Genomic DNA, 22513 nt, shown 5'->3' with positions numbered 1-22513 from the left:
TATGGGCTTGTTTAATTATACATGAGAAAAAATCACATTTTCTTTACAATTACAGATGTTCTAAAGACTTTTTTTTTTTTTTTTTTATGAAATCACACAGCCTCCTTTGAGCTCTTTGAAGGGATTTTTGTCTTCTGGGATACCTTTTACTAGTGGATCTTCCCCAGATCTTTCTTCAACATAATCCCTTACTGCTTCACAACATTTGGACACCTTAAGAGGAAGGAGAAAGACAACTCATATGGTATAAAACAGAATACTGTAGATTTTGAGAATTTATTTATTACAGTAAACTTTCACGTTGTATCTTTACAAATGATTCTTTCTGTTTTCTGCAGATGCATATGTGCGTTTTACATAGAAGAAGAAAGAGCTGCCCCCAACTTGTCCTCCTGAATATTTACAGACACTGGCCACATTCCAGGGAAGGTTCCCAGAAGAACCTGCCTTCAGCTTCAAAGGAGACAAGATCCAGGGATCAAACACAACGGAGCATAAGTGAATATTAATTAAATCTTCTTCCTCATTCCAAAAAGCGACTCGTAAAGGTCGAAGGGAATGAGTAATTTTAAATTCCAGGCTTATCACCTCCTGGATTTGCAGAAATACATATGTGTACTTCACTTTAAACTCGTCTACAAGGACTGACCATGACAGCGCTCTACATGAGCTCTGTGGGGTTAGGAACTTTGGCTGGTTTGTTTAACGCATCCCAGGCATCCAGAGCAGAATGTGCATTTAGTTAGTGCTCAATAAATAAGTATGTACTGAGCTGAGTCACTCATGTTTATGAGTTTGCCCCCAAGTCACCTGTAACATTATTATCACAGCTTAATTAAAAAATAAAACAACAAAAACAACAACCACAAAAAACAGGCTTTAGTGTTTTAATGGACTCAGCCAGAAAGAGAGGAGAGAGGATATGTTGTATACACATGTAACTACAAATGTGTGTAGTACCCATCGGTATGGGATCCACTTATTCATGCTTTTAGCTTCAATTTGTTTTGTTTTCAATTAATGTTATTCATGATGGTAACACAGAAATACTTCATTTTTGGAAGTTTATTCAGTGACCATTTCTTAAATTATTAAATAATTCATTGATTTTTTTCAAGTAAAATCTTTATGTCATATATATATATATAGATAGATAGATAGATAGATATATTGATATATGTGTATGTATGTGTGTGTGTGTCTGAATGTTTGTGTCTCCCCAAATTTATATGTTGAAATCCTAAGCCTTGATGTGATAGTATTAGAAAATGGAGCCTTATGAGAGTGATTAGATCATGAAGGTAGAGCCCTCATGAATGAGATTAATGTCCTTAGAGACCCCAGAGAGCTCCCTTGCCTCTTTGGCCAGGTAAGAACACAGTGAAAAGAAAAGATATTCATCGTAGTGTATGAACAGGGAGCAGGCCCTTGATCTTGGCATTATCATTGTTGCAGAACTGTGAGAAATAAATTTCTGTTGTTTATGAGCCACCCAGTACATGATATTCTGTTCCAGCAGCCTCAACAGACTAAGACAAATGTGGATGTTTGTGTGTGAATATGTGTGTGGGGGGGGAAGGTAGGTGTGTGTTTATCTCTAGAGCAAGAAGGAGAGAGAGAAAGTTCTTACAGTCTGATATTAAATCACTTTGACTTCAAATAGCTGGAAGATGTTGAGTAATGGATAAAAAGAAACACCAAAACTTTATTTTCCTCAAATTAGAAAGATAAGAACTTTAAGTCAACGAGTATGTTTTCCAAGCTTTTGTGCTAGCTGTGGATTCAATTTTATCTTTTCATAAAAACATGTTTTGTGTGTATGAAAGGGCAACAGGGGACTCTGAGGCAATTATAAGCATCAGATAAGCTAAAAACCTAATTTTGATTGGGACTAAGAATTTTGAGCAAGGTATGAAAATAATATAAACCCCCTTTGCACTTTGTCCTGATAAAACGATATATTCTTCAAAAATGTAAGATATGCTGCTATCATTTGTGGAGGAGTTTTAGTTCTGCTAACTTTCCTAAAATGAAGAAATCTAAAGTACAGATGTACATTTTCCAAGCTTTAGTCACTATTTGTTTGGTGGAAAATTAATTACGTTGCCATGTCTGCCCCTTCTAGTGGCAGAGAACCCTTGGTAACCATTTTCCAAGAGCCCTCGGATGCTTTTGGAAGAAACTAGTGAGTTTTTGTGCCAGAAGTCATCCTTAGTTGCAAAAGAAGAATAGAATGTACTTATTCATTACTGCCCAGGACAGTGCTGGAGAGGATGAGATCATGATTTAAAGACTTCGACAATATCAAAATATTGCATGTAAAGAGAATTTAGAAAAGTACAAACAAAATGTCTACAGGCATTGTTTCATTTTAATGCTTCACTAAAATGTAATCTCTTTCCCCCTCTTTTCCTCTCTCCCTTCATCCTTCTCTTCTTGTGTTCCTTACTTCCTCTCTTCCTGCCTTCCTTTCTCCTTTCTCTCTCCTTCTTACTTTCTTTATTTTTAGCCACTCTTTTAAAATGTGAAAATGTTTTTTAGCTTAGTGGTCATACAAAAAACAGGTTAAGGAAGGGGCTGATCTTGGCCTAGGGACAATAGTTTTTCAACCCTTGACCTAGAGTCTAAATCAGAGACGTAATCTTGGTGTTTAACTTTCTTAATCTCTAATGAATTTTTACATGAATAATTTATTTTTAAGCACATTGAGTCGCTTGGGTATATAATAGATAAACAGCAACAACAGTCAATGTTTTATAACCTGGGATTCCCAGAGCATCTCTTGCTTAAAATAAAATTCTAAGGAGAGCCGCAACTTACCAGTACCCTTTCCAGTGCCAGTTCTTTCTTGAGTTGGTCAACCTCCATCTTCAATTTGTCCTTTTCCGACAGGTCCTCAATATTGATCACTGGCATCTTTTGCCTGCTGTAAAAATAGAGTGTTAACTCAAACAGCTGAATTTCTGGACTTCAATCCAGTCTTAGCTCTTCCCTCGGCTCTTAACTTACTAAGCAAACTGCTCTTGGTTTTTATTTTAAATTTCCTAAGACAGTGAATTTCTTGCGAGCTCTCTCTGAACAACTCTAGCACTGCACACTAGCCTTGGCGTTTCAAAGCTTCACTATAATCTTCACTAATATGATTAAAGCAAGCGTTTGACTCTCACACCTGCCAGTAGTTTGTAGGAGGTGTCAGTTTAGTTAGCATATAACCAAAAAATTTAAGTCTCCTCCTTTCCCCTGGTCTCTTGCACTTTGCAAACTTTAGGTTTTCAACCCTCAACTCTGGTGTCAAGCCCTCCACCCCATAATTTATACCATTTAACTCAGTTTGAGGTCATTTTGAGGACTACCCATTAATCCCCTAAATTGCTGGAGTATTTAATCTGGTATTAAAGGAAAAGTATCTAAAAAGTGTCAGCATAAATTTATTATAGGTAATGGACTGAAATGTGAACCAACAAAATAAAAATAGAGTAAACAAACAACCTTCTTGTCAGAAAAAAACTAGTATATTACTTAAAAGTGTTTCTCCACACAATACCTGGAATTTGTATGTAGATGTTATAATGAATTGCATAATGCTGATGAGCAGATGTAACAGGTTAAAGAGAACACAGGGAGTCTGATCTACCAATGCACATCACATGAGAAGAACAGACTCTTCTGACTTGTTAGAGATCTCTTTTCCTCAATTAAACCAACACGTAATGGGGAAGATGCTTTCTAGCCTAGTACTCCAATGAAATTGCCTGGAAAGAATTTCATTGTAGCCAATGAATTCAATTTTTTCCTTCTCTGGTCTTCTCTTTTTCTATTTTGTCTCTTTAATTTTTATAAGGAAGTACTTTTTTGAAAGTACACATATTCAGATCATATATCATTTCAGAGAACATGACATTGAATGTCTGCATGAAAATACTCTGCTAATAATATATAGGCAGTGAACTTATTTCTTTGTATTAATGCAGTGTTTTAATTTCCAGAACCTTTAAGGAAATATTGTTTCCCTTCCCAGTTTTATAATATTCTTTTCCTCTTTAGGAAAGAGGTAGTTTAGGGTATTTGGGGGGTTAACTGTCATGCAGCAAAGACCAGTAAAGACAGACCACAATACTCTTTGGGTACCAAGCCCAGTGTTTCATATATCATTGTGTTTTGGGTGTTATATTCTTTAAGAAACAATCTGACAATAAAGAGATCATTTCTTCCTGTGCAATAATTGTCTGATATTTGACAGCCCATTCTCAAATTTATTCTTCCTTCTTACCCAATTTCAGGCTATGTATAAAACTTCATAAGTATTTCTGCTAGTTTTATCTGCTTATTTTGTCCTTTTTACAACTTTTCTCCACACTGAAAAACTTCTCATACTTCACACTGCAGTGTGTGTAAGAATTTCTTTGGTGTATAGTAAAAATAGTGTATTTTTTTCAGAGTGTATTTTTAATTCCTTAATGAGAGCACATATCTCATTAAACATGAGCCCAATCAAAGAGCTTTTGACTTGGCAAATCTGGGGCAATACTTAAGATTTATTTTTCTCTATTCCAGGAAGTTATACTATATGATGCCAAAAAAAAAAAAAAAAGTCTTTCACTTGCTAGCTGTGTGGCCTTGACCAAATTATCTAACCTGACCATGCCTTGGTTTACTGGAAAATAGGAGCAATACTAGGTTGAAGTTTGTTTTGTTTTTGTACTGGGCATTGAACCCAGGAGTACTTTACCTCTGAGCTACATCTTTATCCCTATGTATTTATTTATTTGTTTGTTTATTTTGAGACATGGTCTCCCAAGCTGCTGAGGTTTTTCATTAAATTGCTGAGCCTGGCCTCGGACTCCTGATCCTCTTGCCTCAGCCTTCAGAGTTACTGGGATTAGAGGTGTGTACTACCAGGCCCACCTTGAAGATATTCTATTCTTTAAAAAACAGAAACCTCTTTTCCAGGTTGAGGTATCATCCTCTAGCAGCTACAGGTATTAACTGTCATGGGCAGACCTTCTGGGCAAGTTGGCTCTTGACTGACGGGAACAATTTCACCTGTAACACCTGGAAAACTATGTCCTTACCTATCCCTGAGGGTGATCTAAGTGCAGCAAATGGCTGGCTGAATCTAGCAGCTTTGGCCTTTGTTTCTTGGTTGAAAATCTTAGTTGTAGTTGAGAAATTACCAGAGTTCCAGAATTTCAGGATGATACTTGATTTTTGAAATTACATTTTTGACTAATTTCTGCCCCATCCAGTTTTTCTCACTTCTTCAGAGATTTCCCCCTGAGAGCTTACCCTCAATAAATCATCTGGGTAAGAATCCCTGTCTTAGACTTTGCTTCTAGGAAACCCAGTCTAAAATAGTGAACTGTTAGTAGAGAGGCCATACATTTCATAAGTTTGTGTCCTCACCACTACCTAATGTTCTGGATCTTGTCTGGTATAGAGAAGAGAATCAGCAAGTGGTGGTAAGTTTACTTAACATTTGTCATAAAATTCACCTAGATATAGAAAAATCTGCAAATTATCTGACTTCATGTATTAACAAGTAATGTCTCAACTCTAAAATGTGATTTACCATGTTTAATAACATATAATCATTTAAAAAAATCACTTCATTTTGAGGAAGACTCTTGGAAGCTCGCCAAAATCGATGCCACAGTTCTTGTATTAAAAGAAAAAAAGAGTAGATCACAATTTTCACTCCTTCGAGGACACGCAGCCACACAAGGGATAACATCGTACATTGTCTGCATGGAGATTCCTAATATTTACAGTTATATTAGAGTCAAGGGATCAAAGAATTAATATATAACTTTGTCTCCTTTACTCTCTATCCTGTTTTTCAGATGAGGCAAACGTGGCCTAGCATCTTTAAGTGTTCAACATCATCCATTAAGAGGCAGTAAAGCTGAGCTTACCACACCAGGTATTTGATTTCTGTTTTGGGGTGTTTTCACTTCCAATGCACTTCTCTCAAATTAGTGTTACAGGAGAGGAATTGTTTTTCAAACAATTCTATAGAATAACATACAAAATTCAGAGTTGGCAATAAATGGAACTAAATCCTACCCATTCCCTTGTATTTTAAGCTTTCAGGTTAGTCCACTTCTCCATGGGAAGTCTTAAGAGGAGCTAGATAACAACTACTAACCATCCTCAATCAACCCAAAGATCCATAGCCCAATAAGCCCACCCAGGGGGAAAACATACCCGTTAAGAAGGAGACTTTGCCTTTTTACCTTTTCTTTCATCTTGCACTACCATTAGAGAATCCAAGGTGCTGAAAAAGCAAAGCAGAGAGGAGTGGGAGGAAGAATCTCAGAATTGTACTCCATTCATAGAAGTTCTCAATGGGAGCAATACTGCCCCCTACAGGAGATTTTTGAAAATAAGTCAGGTTATTTGTTGTGGTTTTTAATAGATTTTGTGGGTGTGAATGCTGGATGTCAGATATCTTGCATTTCCCAAGACCTTAATGCATAAGTTGAACTCTTCCAAAGCCAACATGACTGTCAAATATCATGTCAAACATCTACATAGTCAAAAATTTATATTATTTGACCTTAAATCTAACTTCATTTTAGATAAAAACATAAAATGTATCTCATGGTGTTATACACACTGAATTTTACAATAATGAAAATATTTACTAAATAGAGTAGAAATCATGCACCAATAATTATTTGCAGAAATTTGTTTACATTGTTTCCAGAAAATCATGTCATTAATTGCCCATGTAGCTTGGTATATGTATCAGTTGGTATTCTTAGCTGCTGTATCCTTGGTGATTCTACACATTAGAAGCATTTGACCACTTTTTTTATATATAGTCATGATGAATATTTTTATATTAAAACCCATTTTCATTCTTTATAATTTGCTGAATTTAAAAAAACTCCTTAATTACAATCCAAGCACCATATTGATGGTTTTAGATGGGCCACTATAAAATATTTCTTAAACAACCAGACTCGGGATTAGATGAGATTTGTGATCATATAGCCCCAGAAGAGAGAGGGCGAGCTAGAACACACATTGTCTTGAATCTTCTTGGTCTTAAATACCAGGATGGGTTCTTACTAGCCAAATATGGCCAACAATAGCTGTCTAAAGGATTGCCAAGTGGGCAGTTTCTCATAAAGAAATGGAAGCTAAACAGCATAGTTCATTATGCACTTTCTGTAAACACATAATACTTTTATGCAAACAACCTCCATACATTAATTTTCTTTTAAAAAAAGTTCATATTGACCAAATGTAGAAAAGAAAGGCAGATGCACTTAGCAATGCAATCAAGTCATGGTGGCTATTGACAGAGGCCTGGGGCTTCCTTTGCTCCATCAGCATTAGTGGTTTCTTTTTTCAAAATTCATTTTCAACATTTTGGGAGGATAGAATTATATAAAGTGGGTTAAGGGTCTCTAATATCTTTCGAAGTTTCCATTACGTTTCTTGTGAATTTATTTTATAATTAACATGAGCTAGAATAAGGTTCAAAGACTGTCTGTTTTCTGTTTTTAAATGTGCATCAAAAAAACCTGATAAATAAAATATTTAACTTATGAGGGCCTAGATTAAGGACAAGTCATTCAAGTTAGTGCTCAAAATTCCTTTGTTTTATACAGAGAATTAATCACCAGTTCCTTGAAATAGAAATGTTGCCTGCATATTCCAAATATTATCTAATTTGTAAACATTCAATTTGACACAATTTTTCAGAAAAAAATCCACTATATAAAATTTGAAATCATATGTATGTAACTTACCTTACACTATTTTTTTCATCCTAATATTTTACTTAGGACTATAAAAGATTCACAGCTAACATTTTGTTCATTCATCCCACAAATATGTAGTGAACATCTCTTATGTGCTAGACATGATTCTAGATGGGTTGGCAGTAGGAGAGGGGGAATAAAAACAAAAAAAAATTATTCTAGTGAGGAAGAAAAACAATAACAATATACAAAAGTAAATTATACCTAATTTAAATTGGAATAACTGCTAAGGAAACATGTAAATCAAGAAAAGAGTAAGAATAGGAGTGTCAGAAATGTTTTAACTATAGAGGCAGGAGGATTTCAAGTTCAAAGTCAGTCTCAGTAACTTAGAGAGGTCTTAAGCAACTTAGTGAATGAGATGGTGTCTCAAAAGAATAAACAAGGGCTGGGATGTGTCTCAGTGGTTGAATGCCCCTGGGTTTAATCTCTGGTAGCAAAAAAAAAAAAAAAAAAAAATGTTTCAACTACAGAAAGTGGTCATGGAGGCCATTCTGAGACAATGCTCCTGGAGTGAATACCCATGAGAGCGGGCTATGCAGGTATCTAAGAGATGATCATCCCAGGGCACGGCAAGGGCAGGGCAGCAGCAAGCAGGCGTGAATCTGAGGAGCCTAGAGACTACAGGGGAGAGCAGTACAGGAAATCAGGGCCCATGGAGTTTTCACAGGCAACTGTGAAGATATGCTGTATTCTGAGTGACTTAGGGAACATTAGGGACCTTTCAATAATAGGGTGACATTATCTGTCACATATTTTGGCAGGGTCATTCTGGCAGCTATTTGGAGATTAGATCATAGGGAGCCGAGGGTGGCAGGGAGCAGCAATTGCAGTAACTGAGGTAAGATAGGATGATAGATAAAAACAGAATGTTAGGAATGGATTTGGGGACAGCTGGCAAGATCCTAGATATATTTTGAAAGTAAATACAATAGGATGTGCTGACAGAACAAATGCTGAGATTAAAAAAAAAATGGTGGGGATGCGAATGAATCTGATTTTTTTCTTTGCCTGAGAAACAAAGAAGAGTTTTACTATTTCCTGAGATCAGAAAGTCCTGGAACACCAAGTTTGAGAAAACTGTTAGCCATTCTTTTCAACAGACAGTTCTTGAAGGGGAGAGCCATGAAAATGGATGAGGACACTCAGGATAAGATCATCCCAAGGCACTCTAAAAGGAGAGAGATGAGATGATATTAACAAACAGTGAGTTTGTGTCCCAAGGATTAAGTGAGATACTTTAATTATCAGCTTATGATATTTGTGCCCTTACCATCTGCCAGTCACTTTGCTGAATGTTCACATGCCATGCATGTATATCCCGGTATCTTTTCACTTTTCTTTCTGTGTTTCTATCTGGGCTGACTAAATGATAGCAGCTAACAATATTTGTTATTCAGTAAATATTTACCAAGTAATTACCAGGGACCAAGCACTGTTTTGATTCCTGTGGGGTTGAAGCAGTAAACAAAATCAACTTTCTTAGCTCCTGTTGTCTCCTCAGCTCCTGAGGAGACAGATATGGAGATCAGGAGATGAGAATTTGGTACAGGGATAAGGGCTAAGCAGGGGGAATGGCTCACACCAAGGTCTGAGGTGGGAACAAGCTGATTGAACTAGGAGATTAGAAAATACAGTGAAACTTGAACACAGTAAAATCAAATAAGAGTGAATTAAGGGAGATAATATAGGATCACAAAGAGTCTTGCAAATCATGGTGAGGAATAAACTGAGAAGCTACTGAAGAGCTGTGATTTTATATTAAAGGAATAGGGAATTGTGATGTGGTGTGTAATGTAGAAAAATTACTCTGATTGCTTTGTAGGGGTTGAGTGGGAAACAAGTGAAACAAGAGTTTCAGTAAGAACCTAATCTAGTGATCCCTTAAGAGCTGATAGATTTAAATTACAATGGTTATTTGCCATGGTTATAAAAGATACATACAGATTAAAAAATATGATTTGGAGCTAGAAATGATGGGAACATTAGTGGATTTGGTGAAGATAGGATGGAGGTGTAAAGAGTAATTCCAGAGTTTTTACCTTGAGAATCTTAGTATCTAAGTATCATTTATCAGAAAAGAGGAAATGGGGATTTATAATCAAGACTTCAGCTCAGGAAATATAATGCTGGAGATATTAGACATCCAAGTGGAGATGTTAAGAAGAAATTAATATTTGGAATTCAGAAGAGAGGAGAGATCAAAGATGACACACAATTTTATGTTTATGTAAATATATGAGTGTGTGAAGTTGATAGTTTTAGTTTTTTTGAAATCACATAAAAAGAAGAGTACATTTAGAGGAAAGTTCTTAAGGGTGAGCCTTGAGTCATCCCAATTTTTAATATTCAGCCAGAGGAAAAGGACAGATAAATTGAGAAATTGTAGCAATTCAGTAGAGAAAAACCCCTTGGCCCTTACTCTGGGTCCTTTCTCTTCTTGTCCATTCAAGGGCTTCATTCACCTTATTTCTACAAAATCAGCTCTGCCCCTCTCTAACCTGTAAGCACTCACCCCCAGGTTTTAAGAGTTTCCATGTGTAATGCTCTCTCTGATGTATTTTCAATCTAAACTTAAAGTTTCATGACTCCATGTCCCTTTTCCATTAGAGCTTTGTTTCACTCCTTGCTGTTCCACCAAACTTAATGAAAATTGTTCCTGTCACTATCCACCTCACTTTCTTATCTGCTCTTTCTCCCACTTTCTCTTCTAATTAAACTTCCATATGGGGAAGAGAAAGAACAGGAAGTGCCTCAAGGGCAACGATTATGTTGCCACATCTTACCAGACGCTGAGTCTCTGTACACCCTTGTAAAGCAGCTGTCACTAAGAACACCCAAGACCACATATCCATCTACATTTGTCCAACTTATCACTCAAGATTAGTAATTTCAAATTCTTCCTCATTCCTGAAATGTTTTCCTCTTAGTCTTCATGATATCCCATGAAGGAGTTGGTCTCTGGCCAGAGTATTACTTCCACTGTGAGAGAAAGGAAGATTGGGAATACGGAGATTCATTTGGCCAACAGGAATAACTCATATTTCCCTGGTTGGGAGTTATGTGCAGTCCAGGCCAGCATATGCAACTGTCTTCTGGTACAGAAGTCTCAGTTAAACTGGTTTTCCCCTCAGCTAACAGGTAATGGTGAGAGTCTTAGGAGATATATGTCACTTTCAAACTGCATCTACTGCCTCCTCTGCCCCTTATGGCAGCTTGGTCCTCTTGCTTGATTTAAGATACGAAAGCTTTTCCATATAAAACTGGAACAAATAGACATTTGAAGGGCATATAGTACTTCAGTCATTAATGCATAACTAATGACAGATTTTGGCTCTCCTATAAAAATGAAAATATTTTTTGCAAGAAAAAGGTGTCTCTACATTTGAAAGGTCAAGGTCTATTAATTTATGCTAAATATAACCCTGAAAATGAGGACTTCTGTGATTAGCTCTCTCAATCCTCTAATCTGATTATCAATTTTTGGCAGATGTTCCTCTTAGAGCATCATGGCAATGTATTTGCATTGTAGCTGTCTGTTTTCTCTCGAATGAATCGTAAACTTCATGTTTGGTTAAAAATGAAATCTGAGATATGGCTGTCCAGGTACTGAACCAGGATCCTAAACACTTTATACAGGTGGAGCAACCCTAATCCCCAAAGCCAAAATCCAAAATGCTTCAAAATACAAAACTTTTTGAGCATTTACATCATATCACAAGTGGAAAATTTCATAACTGACCTCATGTGACTGATCACAGTCAAAATGCAAATGAACTAAAAGTATTATATAAAATTGCCTTATGGCTATGCAATAGGGTGTATACCAAACATAAATGAATCTGTGTTTAGACTTGGGTCCCATCTCCAATACGTTTGTGTATGCAAAATTCCAAAGTAAGAAAAATCCTAAATTCAAAACACTCATTGTCTCAAGCATTTTGGATGAGGACTATTTAGCCTGTATGTAATAAGCCTGACTTCATCTTTTGGAAATATGAAAGAAAAGGATGTGCCTACAGTGAGGGAGACCAGGGGTCAGGACTCAGATTACCTGTGCTGGCTATGTAGCTTGGGGAAAGTCAAGTGTTCATCTGAAGCTTTGGTTAACTTACTATAGAGTAAGGAGAATAAAGAATTTTCCTCAAGTGGTTATGGTGGGGGCATACTGAACTGAGGAAGGCAAAGTATAATGCAACCTCTCAATAAACATTATGGTGCTCCTTACTATTGTTATTGCTGTTGAGCGTCCCGTAAGTAGGGAGAATTTTTTCTTACTCCATTCTTGACATGCCACTGTCTAGTAGCTTGACAAGCCAGACTGCAGTTTTAAGTAGACAATGAGGCTGTGCTTATGTGGAAGATCTTGGATAAAATGATTCAAAATTGGTCCCAACTTTCTGGGTGTCATACACAATTAAAAATTTGTCCCATTAAGTGAGAGAAAAGATGGTCTACATCATGAGTAGGCATTTGAAGGAATATATATCCAGGAAACAGAGAAAAGAGGTTTCCATCATTTTGTTTCTTTACAGAAGGCAATATTCTGCTAAAGCTATAGCAACTAAAATGACCAACCAAATCACCTATCTGATTAGAGAATGAGTCTCTGCATAGAAGTTGTAGTGTCAGGTATGTTGGTATACATTTAATTTATTTTGAATTGACCTTTGCATACTTCCTCTTATATGAGCCCATAGACCATGGAACATATTTTTAATGTTGTAATAAAAGCACTATATTGTAAACAGGTTGTATACAGTTCATTTGTTTATCCTACTATGTTATGAAACCCTTAGTGTGTTTATCTTTGTTTCCCAAATATATAGCACAAAGTCTGGAACATTTTAATTATTTAACCAAATTATTTTTTATATAAGTGAATGAATGAATAATGACAGTCAGAGGTACATTATATCTTCCATTTTCTCTTTTTCTCTAGAGGGAACAGGAATGGTAAACATTCATCATACAGACTGTCCTATCCTTTGGTGTGGCTTCTTTATTACACAATACACTCAAATTCACACTATGTCTGACAGAGGGTGCATTAGAATCAATGCTTCTGACTGGGCCCAATTGGCTAGAAAAATGCCTAGTTGGTGAAGGAGTTGCCTAAACTTTAACAAAACCCTCCTGAAGCAGATGTGTGATCTCCTCCTTAGTGTCAGCCAGACTCATTTCAGGTTTTATTTTGATAGGGCTCAGACTACCAGGCAGCAAGAACTGTCTGTTTATTAAGAGGTTGCCAATGTTACTCTTTCAATGACTGTTATATAATATGTATCCCCAAATCACTGGGTTCAGTTAATTTTCATCATTCACTCATATACCAGACATACCATATGTCCCTAAGGTGTCTGCAGAGAGAAAAACCATCTGCTTCAGTCCTTTACATAAATTCTTCATCGCCTGAGAAACCTCTGGGGATCTCAGAGGACAGGGCATCTTACTGAAGCTTGAAAATTCTAGAGGCCAGTATGATCCAGATTAACCTCAGATTCATTCTTGGGGGTCAAAGAGGATGGGAGAGAGATCAGGGTAAAAAATCCTACATGCAGAGGTACTCCTGACTCACTGTGGCTAACATGTTTTTAATTCTGGCTCTTCACATTCTCCTCTAAGGTCTTGGTACAGTAGGAAGAGCCTGGGTCTGGGTGTATTAGAATGATTATAGGAACAGAACCAAGAACTGTGGGTTCTGGTTTCAACTCTGCTCACAACTATATTAAGTAAACATGAGTAGATATTTTGGCATCCTAGGTTCAGTTTATACAGATGTAAAATGAACACAATTAAAATTTTTTTTCAGCATTTGGCATCCACACTATAAGAACTCCTTACCTTTAATTTTATCATATTTCAAACTATTTCAAGTTTCTCTCTTTAGTCATCACCACTGTAACTGCCACTGGGTATGGTACTGACAACTCAATCTGGATGACTCTTTTCCCCAGTTCCTCGCAGTATGGCATTTCCTGTTGACTCTGGACAAAGGAAATATTCCCCTCAGGCTTGTGGCAACCTTTTGGTCTAGATACGCATGTAAGGACATGGAGAGACGTGACATCCCTCTGAAAGTCATGGGAGTCACTTTGCTCCTCCCAGATGGCCCCTCCTGTAAATTCAGTGATGTTAGAGTAATCCCCCAGAGAAATTTAGATTCCCTGTACACTGGAAGATGTCTTTTTTCATGGATTCAAAAATACTCAAGTGTTCCTCCTAAACAGAGTAATTTCCTTAGTGTCAACCTGGCTTGAACAGTCCCAACCTTCTAACTATCGCTCTTGTTCAATTCTCCTTCCTCCTATGGTAGACAAAGAGGCATTAAAGATGCACCTTGTTTCACATAGAAAAAGGAAAGAATATAAGTTTCTAAAGTCCCTCTCAGAGTACTGAGTTCAACCTGTGTCTATCCACTACACTGAAGAAGAAGCATGAAGCCTGCCTTGTCCTACTCCTGCTCCTAATCCATGAGTCACCCATAGCCCACAGTGGACTGAGTATTCTTCTCTGACTGAGAGCACCCAGAAGCTTATTCTCTTGAAAGAAACTATCACAAAATGGTGTCTGGTTGGTGTGACCCCTTCTGGGTACAGGGGTGGCTTCTGAGCTTCACCAAGAAGAGCCTATAGGAGCAAGGCCACAGGTTTCAGTCCTACAAGTCTAGTTCAACTTGCTCTATTTCCTAATTAGAATCAATGTACCATCTATAAACTGTGCCAGGCTTCCCAATGGGAAATGGAATAGGGAATGATTTGGATGACTCTATGCCATGGTGTAAGGGAATGAATGTCTTTCTGGATACTTAAGCACTTTCCATTTAATCCTCATAACATGTCTGTGTGGTAGAGTGATTAATAATGCCTTTTCTTTTTTTAAACAGAGAATGAAACTGAAGCTCTGAGAGTTTAACTTGTTCAAAAGAGCAAGGAATAAAATCCACGTGTCCTCTGACTCCCAAGCCTATTTCTCCAATACAACATGTAATTTCCCAAAATATTTTTTGTGATTCAAAAGGCTCATTTTTTAAAAAAAATATGAGTAGTAGATGATCAAAAAATTTCCAGTAGCTGAGAACAAAGAAGAGAAATAAATGTCATTAGTCAATACCAAGTAACAACTCTTGATTTTGAATTTTATTTATGTCTGTTTTGGAGATATGTTTTGTTATATTCAGAACAATGGGAACAAGTAAGCTTTAAGCTAACTTTTCTTCTGAATATGATCCTGGCTAAATGTTTGCTAAAATCTCCCTCCACTAATAGTATTTGGAAGGTATTAGGAGGTCCTAATCTGATTCTTGTCCTTCCCAAACTGACTGCCTCAGTGGATGATGCTCTGGTGACTCTGGAGAATTGACTATATCCATCTCTACCTGACTCTGTTATTCACTGATAACTGCAGTGGTCATTGGAATTGGTCATAATGAGAGCATTATACCATGGAAACTATACAAACTTCCCTTTCCCTACTCCTTGAGGGTTTGTAGTTAGACATTTACTCTTATAGATCTGACCATCATTCTTAATCACAGATATCTGGTAATCAAAACTGACAGTATTTCCAGAACAGGTTACTATTTTGAGGAATATGATTCTACAGTATGATGTCAGGGCTGTTGAAAACTGACACAAAGGACATGATGTGCAAAATATCCCAGACTACTGACCCACTATGAGCAAGTTTTCAGGATTTTCCAGAAACTTGGAAGAGAACTTCTTTCAACTCCCTTCAGTATCTCCAGGGAAAGTCAGGAATAATTATTAACTAGAGAATGTCAAATAAAAAGAGGAAAAGGGGAGGAAGGGAAGACATATTTCTCAAGAGAAACCTTTAAACTACCCTCCTAAAATATCTTCAGCATTTCATCTATCATCTCAATATGGATTTTATATAAAAAAGTAACAAACTTTTAACAGATGTACTAACCTAAGGCAATAACTGGGAGGGGCTGATCTGGTCAATTTCTCAGGATTCTTCAAAAGGCCCTCTCTGGACTTTATGCTCCTTTCCCAAAAGCATATACCTATTACTCTTATACAAGGCTGATGGGGATGTAAAACAATGCAACCATTTCAGAAAACTGTGTGGCAGTTTCTAATATTTGTAAGTATTCAATTCAAGAGTAATAAAAATTGCATATCCACACATTTACTTCACAGCCCCAAACTAGAAAAACAGTACATTTGTTGTATATAATCAACAACAGGATATTCGTGGTATAGCCTTATATTGGATTAAAATGAATGAATTATTGACATGACACGGGTGTATTTCAAAAATAATAGTTGAGCAAGAGTAATGCAAATGGTACATACTGTACATACTTTATGATTCCATTTCTATGAAATTCAAGATCAGGCAAAACTAATATATGATGACAGAAATCAGAAATGGTTGCTCCTGGCCTGGGGATGGAAGGATTGACTGTGGGAAAGGTATGAGAGAACTTTCTGAGATGAGAGAAACAGTCTAATTCTTGTTTGAAGTTGTGGATATACAGTTGTGAAAATTCAAACACTTAAGATACATTATGAGCATTTTCTTAAATGTAAATTAGAATTCAATCGAAATACGGATATAAATACATAGAAATTATGAATCCAATCTACAGAGTCCATTGTACCTCTCTGGTCAAACCTGTGGCTAGTGACTCACACTTTCTCTCAGCCTTTCTCAGACGTGCACTCCAAGCTTCCAAGAGATGTGGATTCGAGGCTTCCTCGATGCTGCAAATTGGAAATATTGAGCAATCAGTCACAGGTCATTTCCCTTTGGCTTTCCGACTTCCCTCCACGCACTCTGGGCATCCCCTCTGGCTGCAGGAGAAAGTTTGGGAGGCAGGCTGAACTTTTCAACTTGGTGGGGAATTCCTCTCCCCACTACACACTTAGCAGCCTGGGCCGGGTGGGGGTGGGGTGGGGGCGTGGGCGTGGGGGTGGGTCACCGCCTCGTGAGTCAGCGGCGCCTCGTGGCCCCGCCCATGCGCACTCTGCCCCTGGGGGGTCGATCGGACGCTCGCCCCACATAAAAACGGCACCCGCTGCCAGACGGTGGCACACCGCGCACCTCGGTCCCGCCTGCGCTGTCCTGGGACGCCCAGTCCCGCTGCTCGCTCGGCCCGGCACTATGGACCCGACTCGCCGCCTGGCGCTGATGTTTTTGCCGCTACTCATGATCGGGGCCGCCCCCGGCCGCCTGGTTCAGGCGCACATAGGTATCCGGCCCGGTCCAGAAGCCGTTGTTGGCGCCCGCCGTCCTGGACCCTCGGCCCGCTCTCTTGGCCCGGCTTTCCCCGTCCCCCCGCTCGGCGTCCCAGTTGACAGTTGCTGGGACCCAACTCCCCGGGAAGCCGCCGCCACCCAGGGGCGGTGTCTGACTCCCTCCCCTCTCTCTTGCCCTCCTTTTGCCCCCTCATAGGAAATAACGCGGAGATCTGCCTCCTGCCCCCCGAGGAAGGACCCTGTAGGGCCCGAATTCCCAGCTACTACTACGACAGGCACACGCAGAGCTGCCGCCAGTTCATCTATGGGGGCTGCAAGGGCAACGCCAACAACTTCGAAACCTGGGCGGCCTGCGATGAAGCTTGCTGGAGGATCGAGAGTAAGTGCCTGGCACCGTCCCTCACTCCTCCCGCCCGCCTCGCCCCCGACGGCTGGGGCAATTTACACACTCTCCGGATCTCATCTCTCCGCTAAATTTTGTCCTAAAATTCCTCAAATGCTAAGCAGATCCCACTTGGCTTTTAGTTTTCCGAAAATGATCACAAATCTACAACCACTCATACAGTTTCCCTCACCTAACTGACATCACAATTCAGTGTCCCCGCGGACTCTGGGAAAGAGGTTAGTTCAACTGGGGGCATAAAAGTTCGAGGGAATTAACCGGGCACGGTGGCGCATGCCTGTAGCCTCAACGGCTGGCTCCGGAGGCTGAAGCAGGAGGATCACAGATTCAAAGATAGCCTCAACAATTTAGCGAGGCCCGAAGTAATTTAGGGAGGCCTGAAGCAATTTAGCGAGATCCTGTCTCAATTAAAAAAAAAAAAAAAAAAAAAAAAAAAAAGGCTGGGCGTGTAGCTCAGTAGTTAAATGCCCCTGGGTTCAACCCTGGTACTCAAAACAGAAGATGTGGGGAGGGAATGTATCAAGTGAAACGTAAGTGCTTTTTTTCTCTCGTTGAGAACACCATTTCCTTGTGTCAATTATCCAATCTAAAATATTTTTAGTGTTTTCAATTTTTTTTATTTTTAATTTATTTTTATTTTTATTATTTTTTTGGTACTAGGACTTGAACCCAGAGGCGGTTACTACCGAGCCACATCCTCAGCCCTTTTTTTTTTTTTTTGAGACATGGTCTGGCTAAATTGACTAAGGACTTGCTAAATTGCTGAGGCTGGCTTTGAACTTTTGATCCTCCTGCCTCAGCCTCCCACATCGCTGGGATTACAGGCATGCACCACCACAGCCAGCGGTGGATTTTATTATTAACTGTGATTTAGCTCATTATGTAACTTTTTGTCCTGATACCTAAACTTGTCTTGTGTTAAGTGTAGGGATATGGTGATTTACAAAACTCTGTCCAATTTTACTTGTTTGTTATAACTCTTCAAGGACTATATCAGGGCTTTGCCATTTAAGACTCTGAGCAGGGGGCATGGGTATTCATATAAACATGATTTGATTAACTTTATATGTAGAAACAACCAGAGAACAGGGAGTCTTTCCTCTGAACTTCAAAGATACAACACAACTGTGTCAAATCTGAATATACTCTTTAAAACAAGTCAAATCACTAGATTAATGGACAGTCTTCTGGGGATTTACTCTTCCAGTACTAAATGATTATTTTCCCCCAATTTGTTTTCTTAAATCATAGTAAAATTTTGATTGATTTTGCTTCATATGGTTGAACGAGCAGGGTCTTGTGCATGGTGGATAAGCACTCCAACACTGAGCTGCATCCTCAGCGCCTATAATGCTACTTTTGACCAACATTGTTTTATTGGCTTTTTTTTTTTTTTTTCCTGTAGAAGTTCCCCACATTTGCCGGTTGGAAGTCAATGAGAATATATGTGAGGAGCCCAGAGAAATGTATTTCTTCAATCTAATGACCATGACATGTGAAAAATTCATGTCTGGTGGTTGTAACCGTAATGAAAACCAGTTCTCTGATGAAGCTTCTTGTATGGACTTCTGTGCACCAAAGAAAAGTACGTACTATGTTTTATGGTATTTTTATTTCATTTTTCTATCAAGACTTTTCGATGGAAAAAAATCAATAAGTTGATGTGAAATTAAGATGGTTTGGGTCCTGGTGATTTCATATATAATGTAATATCAACCTCAAAAATGCTTGTCATGAGAAAAAGTATTTTGTTCCCATTTTTACTTTCGAGGATATAAGCTAGAAGTTAATGATTTGCCAAGTTCTCAGGGCTGGTAAGTGATGGAGCCATTATTCAAACTTTTGCTTCCTTTTCTGTGTTGTCTCTTTAAAACCATTGGTTGAGCATGTCTGATTAATCTAAAACTCTGAAATTCTAAATACTTCATAATAGGAAACTTTTTGAGCGCTGTCGTGTTGTCATAAGTGGAAAATTCTACACCTGACCTTCTGTGATGGACTACCTTCAAAAAAACAGACACATTAAATAAAATATATAAAATTACCTTTAGGCTATGCATATAGGGCATATATGAAAAGAAGTGAATCTCATGTTTGGATTTGGGTTCCCTCTTCCAGATATCTTATGTGTGTGAATGTGTGTGAAAATAGTCCAAAATTCAAAGAAATATGAAATCTAAAACCATTTCGTGTTTCAAGCATTTTGGATAAGGAATGTTCAACCTGCATTTCTCAATTTATAAAAAATTATAGTATAATCTAGAAGTTAATGCTTTGCCAAGTTCTCAGGGCTGGTAAGTGATGGATGGTAAGCTTTGTGTGGAATCAGGTTTGCATATGAAACAGTGGAATATATACAGACTTCAGATTTCAGTTAGATTTCTGTATTCTTTAGGAATTACAAATTGCTTCACCAAGAGTTCTCTATCCTTTTCCCTTTTTCTTTTTCTTACAACCCACATCCTCATCCTCAAACTCATAGGTGACTTGGTAAGTATTTCAATTCTGTGAAAAGAAATAATACATGCATTTCTCCCAGACATACCAAAGATACATTCAGTCATCAAGAAATTATGCTTTGGCAGAGAATTTGATTAAGCCATGTAGCTATAGTGCAGTAAATATGCAAAAGGGGGAAATGGTTGCTGCTGATGTTCTCTTAAGTCATTTGTGTAGATGTTGTTCCAATGGTTGATAATTGGGAATATACACACACACTCACATATTGTATATAATCTTGATTAATAATGGAAGGAGAGCTGATAAAAACATTTAAAACTACCAACACAAGAAAGTTCACCAAAGTATGTCACGTTTTATCTCTTAAACCTTAGGGAATTTTTTTACTTGACCATGTCTGGTTTAGCTGTTTAATTTCTTTTCATATTTAAAGGATGAAAGACATTCAGAAGAAATTCTTTCAGTTTACAAAATTAGAATCATCAAAATACAGCACACAAGTTTACCTGTAATTTGAGACTTATCTTCTCAAATGGCTTAATATATTTTGAATTCAGAATGAAGCCTCTTTGGGATTAGATTACTTCAGAAGTCATCACCTTTTATTAATTTTTGTATTTTAGCATTTCTAATTTTATTTTCTTTTTCATAAAGGTCCAATATTTTGCTACAGCCCAAAAGATGAGGGTCTGTGCTCTGCTAATGTGACTCGCTATTATTTTAATACAAGATATAAAACTTGCCTGGCTTTCACCTATAGTGGCTGTGGAGGGAATGACAATAACTTTATTAACATGAAGGATTGCACACGTGTTTGTGCAAAAGGTAGTGAATTTTTTCTTACTCAGTTTTTAAATAAACTTTATAAATAATTCATAAGCAAAATTATATTTTATGATCCATTTTACTAATAGAAAATTGCCATTTCTAGACCAGTTCTACATAAATAGCACTTACGTGCTGATCTATTTTGTCCAAATGTTTATACTGGACAGTAGCTGTATACTAATATTTTTAAAGGAAGAAGGTTATAAGCTGAGTGTATAAAGAACTTAACTGAATTTTTTTGTCATCAATAAACATAAGATGAGGTGAGCTTTGAACCATACTGGGAAAGGTGATTTAAAGTGAGCCTGTAGACGAAAGACATATGTTGTTGATTGTTATTTTGTTGACTTTAGCATTGAAGAAGGGGAAGAAAAAGAAGATGCCAAGGCTTCGTTTTGCCAATAGAGGCCTGAAAATTGAGAGGAAGCAATTTTAAGCATTTTCTTGTATGTCATCTTATGAATGGTTATTGTCTTTATGGTTCTATCTGAAGAATAATATGGGAGCATGAGGAAACAAATCAATAGTGATTCAATCACAGTTTTCATTGAACTTGGATCAATCAAGTTACTTCTTTATACATAACTTGCTGCTATTCAAATGTTAACCTGTTATTTTTAATTTATTGTCCACCTTTTTATGAGATTGAATTCTTACAGTGTATAAGATATAAAAACAAATATGATTCACCTAGTTCTTAGGGTTGCTAGTCCTAATTTCAGAAGGTGATAGTAACTGAAGTAGCATTAGACAGAATCATGTACTTTAAACATATATAATTATACAAAGAACTGGAAAATACATTTCATTATGAACTTAAAAAATTGGATTGTATATTAAACCCAAGGAGACAAAATTGCAAAATTACCAAGACTTTTAAAAATCATTCCAAATAATACTAACATAGACCCTACTATCTGTACTCCCATTTCTGTTGTGTGAGATTGCAGGGTGATGAGTAAGGGGATTTATTTAAAAGACAATACAATAACTTTTTTGACTTAATTAAAAAGCTAGTCAATTTATTAAAATCATAAATATTCTCCTGGGAAAATTATTATGTCTCTCTCTTTTTCTTTCTTTCTCTGTCTATCCTCAGTTACATATATAGTGTGTATACATATAGATAGATGGTCTTAAATTTTCCTGTTGTTATATTATTTTCTAAGAGAAAATGGGTGGGACACCACTAAAATTGTTAAAATTTTTGTTGTGTTCTTGTTTATATTATACCAAAAATCATGCATGATTTAATAATTTAAATTCCACCAATAAATTGTTTCTTATAAATAGGATCAATAAAATGAGTTTTTTTCTTTCTCTGTAATAAATTTTCTAAAATTCCTATGTTTTCTTGGCAAAATTAACATATTAAAATATTAACATATTTAAAATTATGCCTCTTATTTAGCAAAATTGAAATTGCATTTGTCCTTTGCTTGAACAGTGTCTCTTTTGAAAACCTGTCCAAGAATTAGTTCCTAAGGACATTGATTGTTACTGAAAACTGGAAATAAACTAGATACTAATTTGAAGAATTTGTAGAGAATGAACAAAATATCTATAGATAACATCTGATCCCAATCCCTTTAAAAAATAGGGCCTAAAGAATATGAATAAGCCAGATACGGTGGCACACACCTATTATCCCAGCAGCTTGGGAGGCTGAGGCAGAAGGATTGTGAGTTCAAACCAGCCTCAGCAAATTAGCAAGGCCCTAAGCAACTCGGCAAGATCCTGTTTCTAAATAAAATCTAAAAAGTGCTGGGCATGTGGTTCAGTAATTAAGCAGGACCCCTGGGTTCAATCCCTGCTACAAAAAA

General features: G+C 37.3%; 2 protein-coding genes across 4 annotated transcripts; one reads left to right on the top strand and one right to left on the bottom strand.

Moving 5' to 3' along the window:
* Positions 1–2: 2 nt before the first annotated feature.
* Positions 3–16651, bottom strand: Gngt1 (G protein subunit gamma transducin 1). Of its 3 annotated transcripts, none has more exons than XM_076861252.2 (4): positions 16434–16651; positions 6205–6274; positions 2821–2926; positions 3–213 (listed from the first exon to the last, which is right to left on the bottom strand). In XM_076861252.2, exons 2-4 carry the CDS (start codon positions 6243–6245, stop codon positions 85–87), a joined length of 276 nt encoding a protein of 91 aa, XP_076717367.2. In that variant the 5' UTR covers positions 6246–6274; positions 16434–16651; the 3' UTR covers positions 3–84. The 3 variants fall into 3 exon arrangements, with proteins under 3 accessions (XP_076717367.2, XP_076717377.2, XP_076966625.1); XM_076861262.2 differs by having other exon boundaries at positions 2821–2923; XM_077110510.1 differs by having other exon boundaries at positions 6234–6274.
* Positions 16652–16781: 130 nt separating this feature from the next.
* On the top strand, positions 16782–21941 carry Tfpi2 (tissue factor pathway inhibitor 2). The gene is made up of 5 exons (XM_076861240.2): positions 16782–16992; positions 17196–17378; positions 18808–18987; positions 20517–20687; positions 21044–21941. Exons 1-5 carry the CDS (start codon positions 16905–16907, stop codon positions 21124–21126), a joined length of 705 nt encoding a protein of 234 aa, XP_076717355.2. The 5' UTR covers positions 16782–16904; the 3' UTR covers positions 21127–21941.
* Positions 21942–22513: the final 572 nt, after the last annotated feature.

The sequence above is a fragment of the Callospermophilus lateralis genome, chromosome 1 (genome assembly GCF_048772815.1).
Source record: "Callospermophilus lateralis isolate mCalLat2 chromosome 1, mCalLat2.hap1, whole genome shotgun sequence".
Lineage (NCBI taxonomy): Eukaryota > Metazoa > Chordata > Mammalia > Rodentia > Sciuridae > Callospermophilus > Callospermophilus lateralis.
The sequence above is the reverse complement of the archived record's forward strand: the minus strand, read 5'-3'. Positions and strand labels throughout refer to the sequence as shown.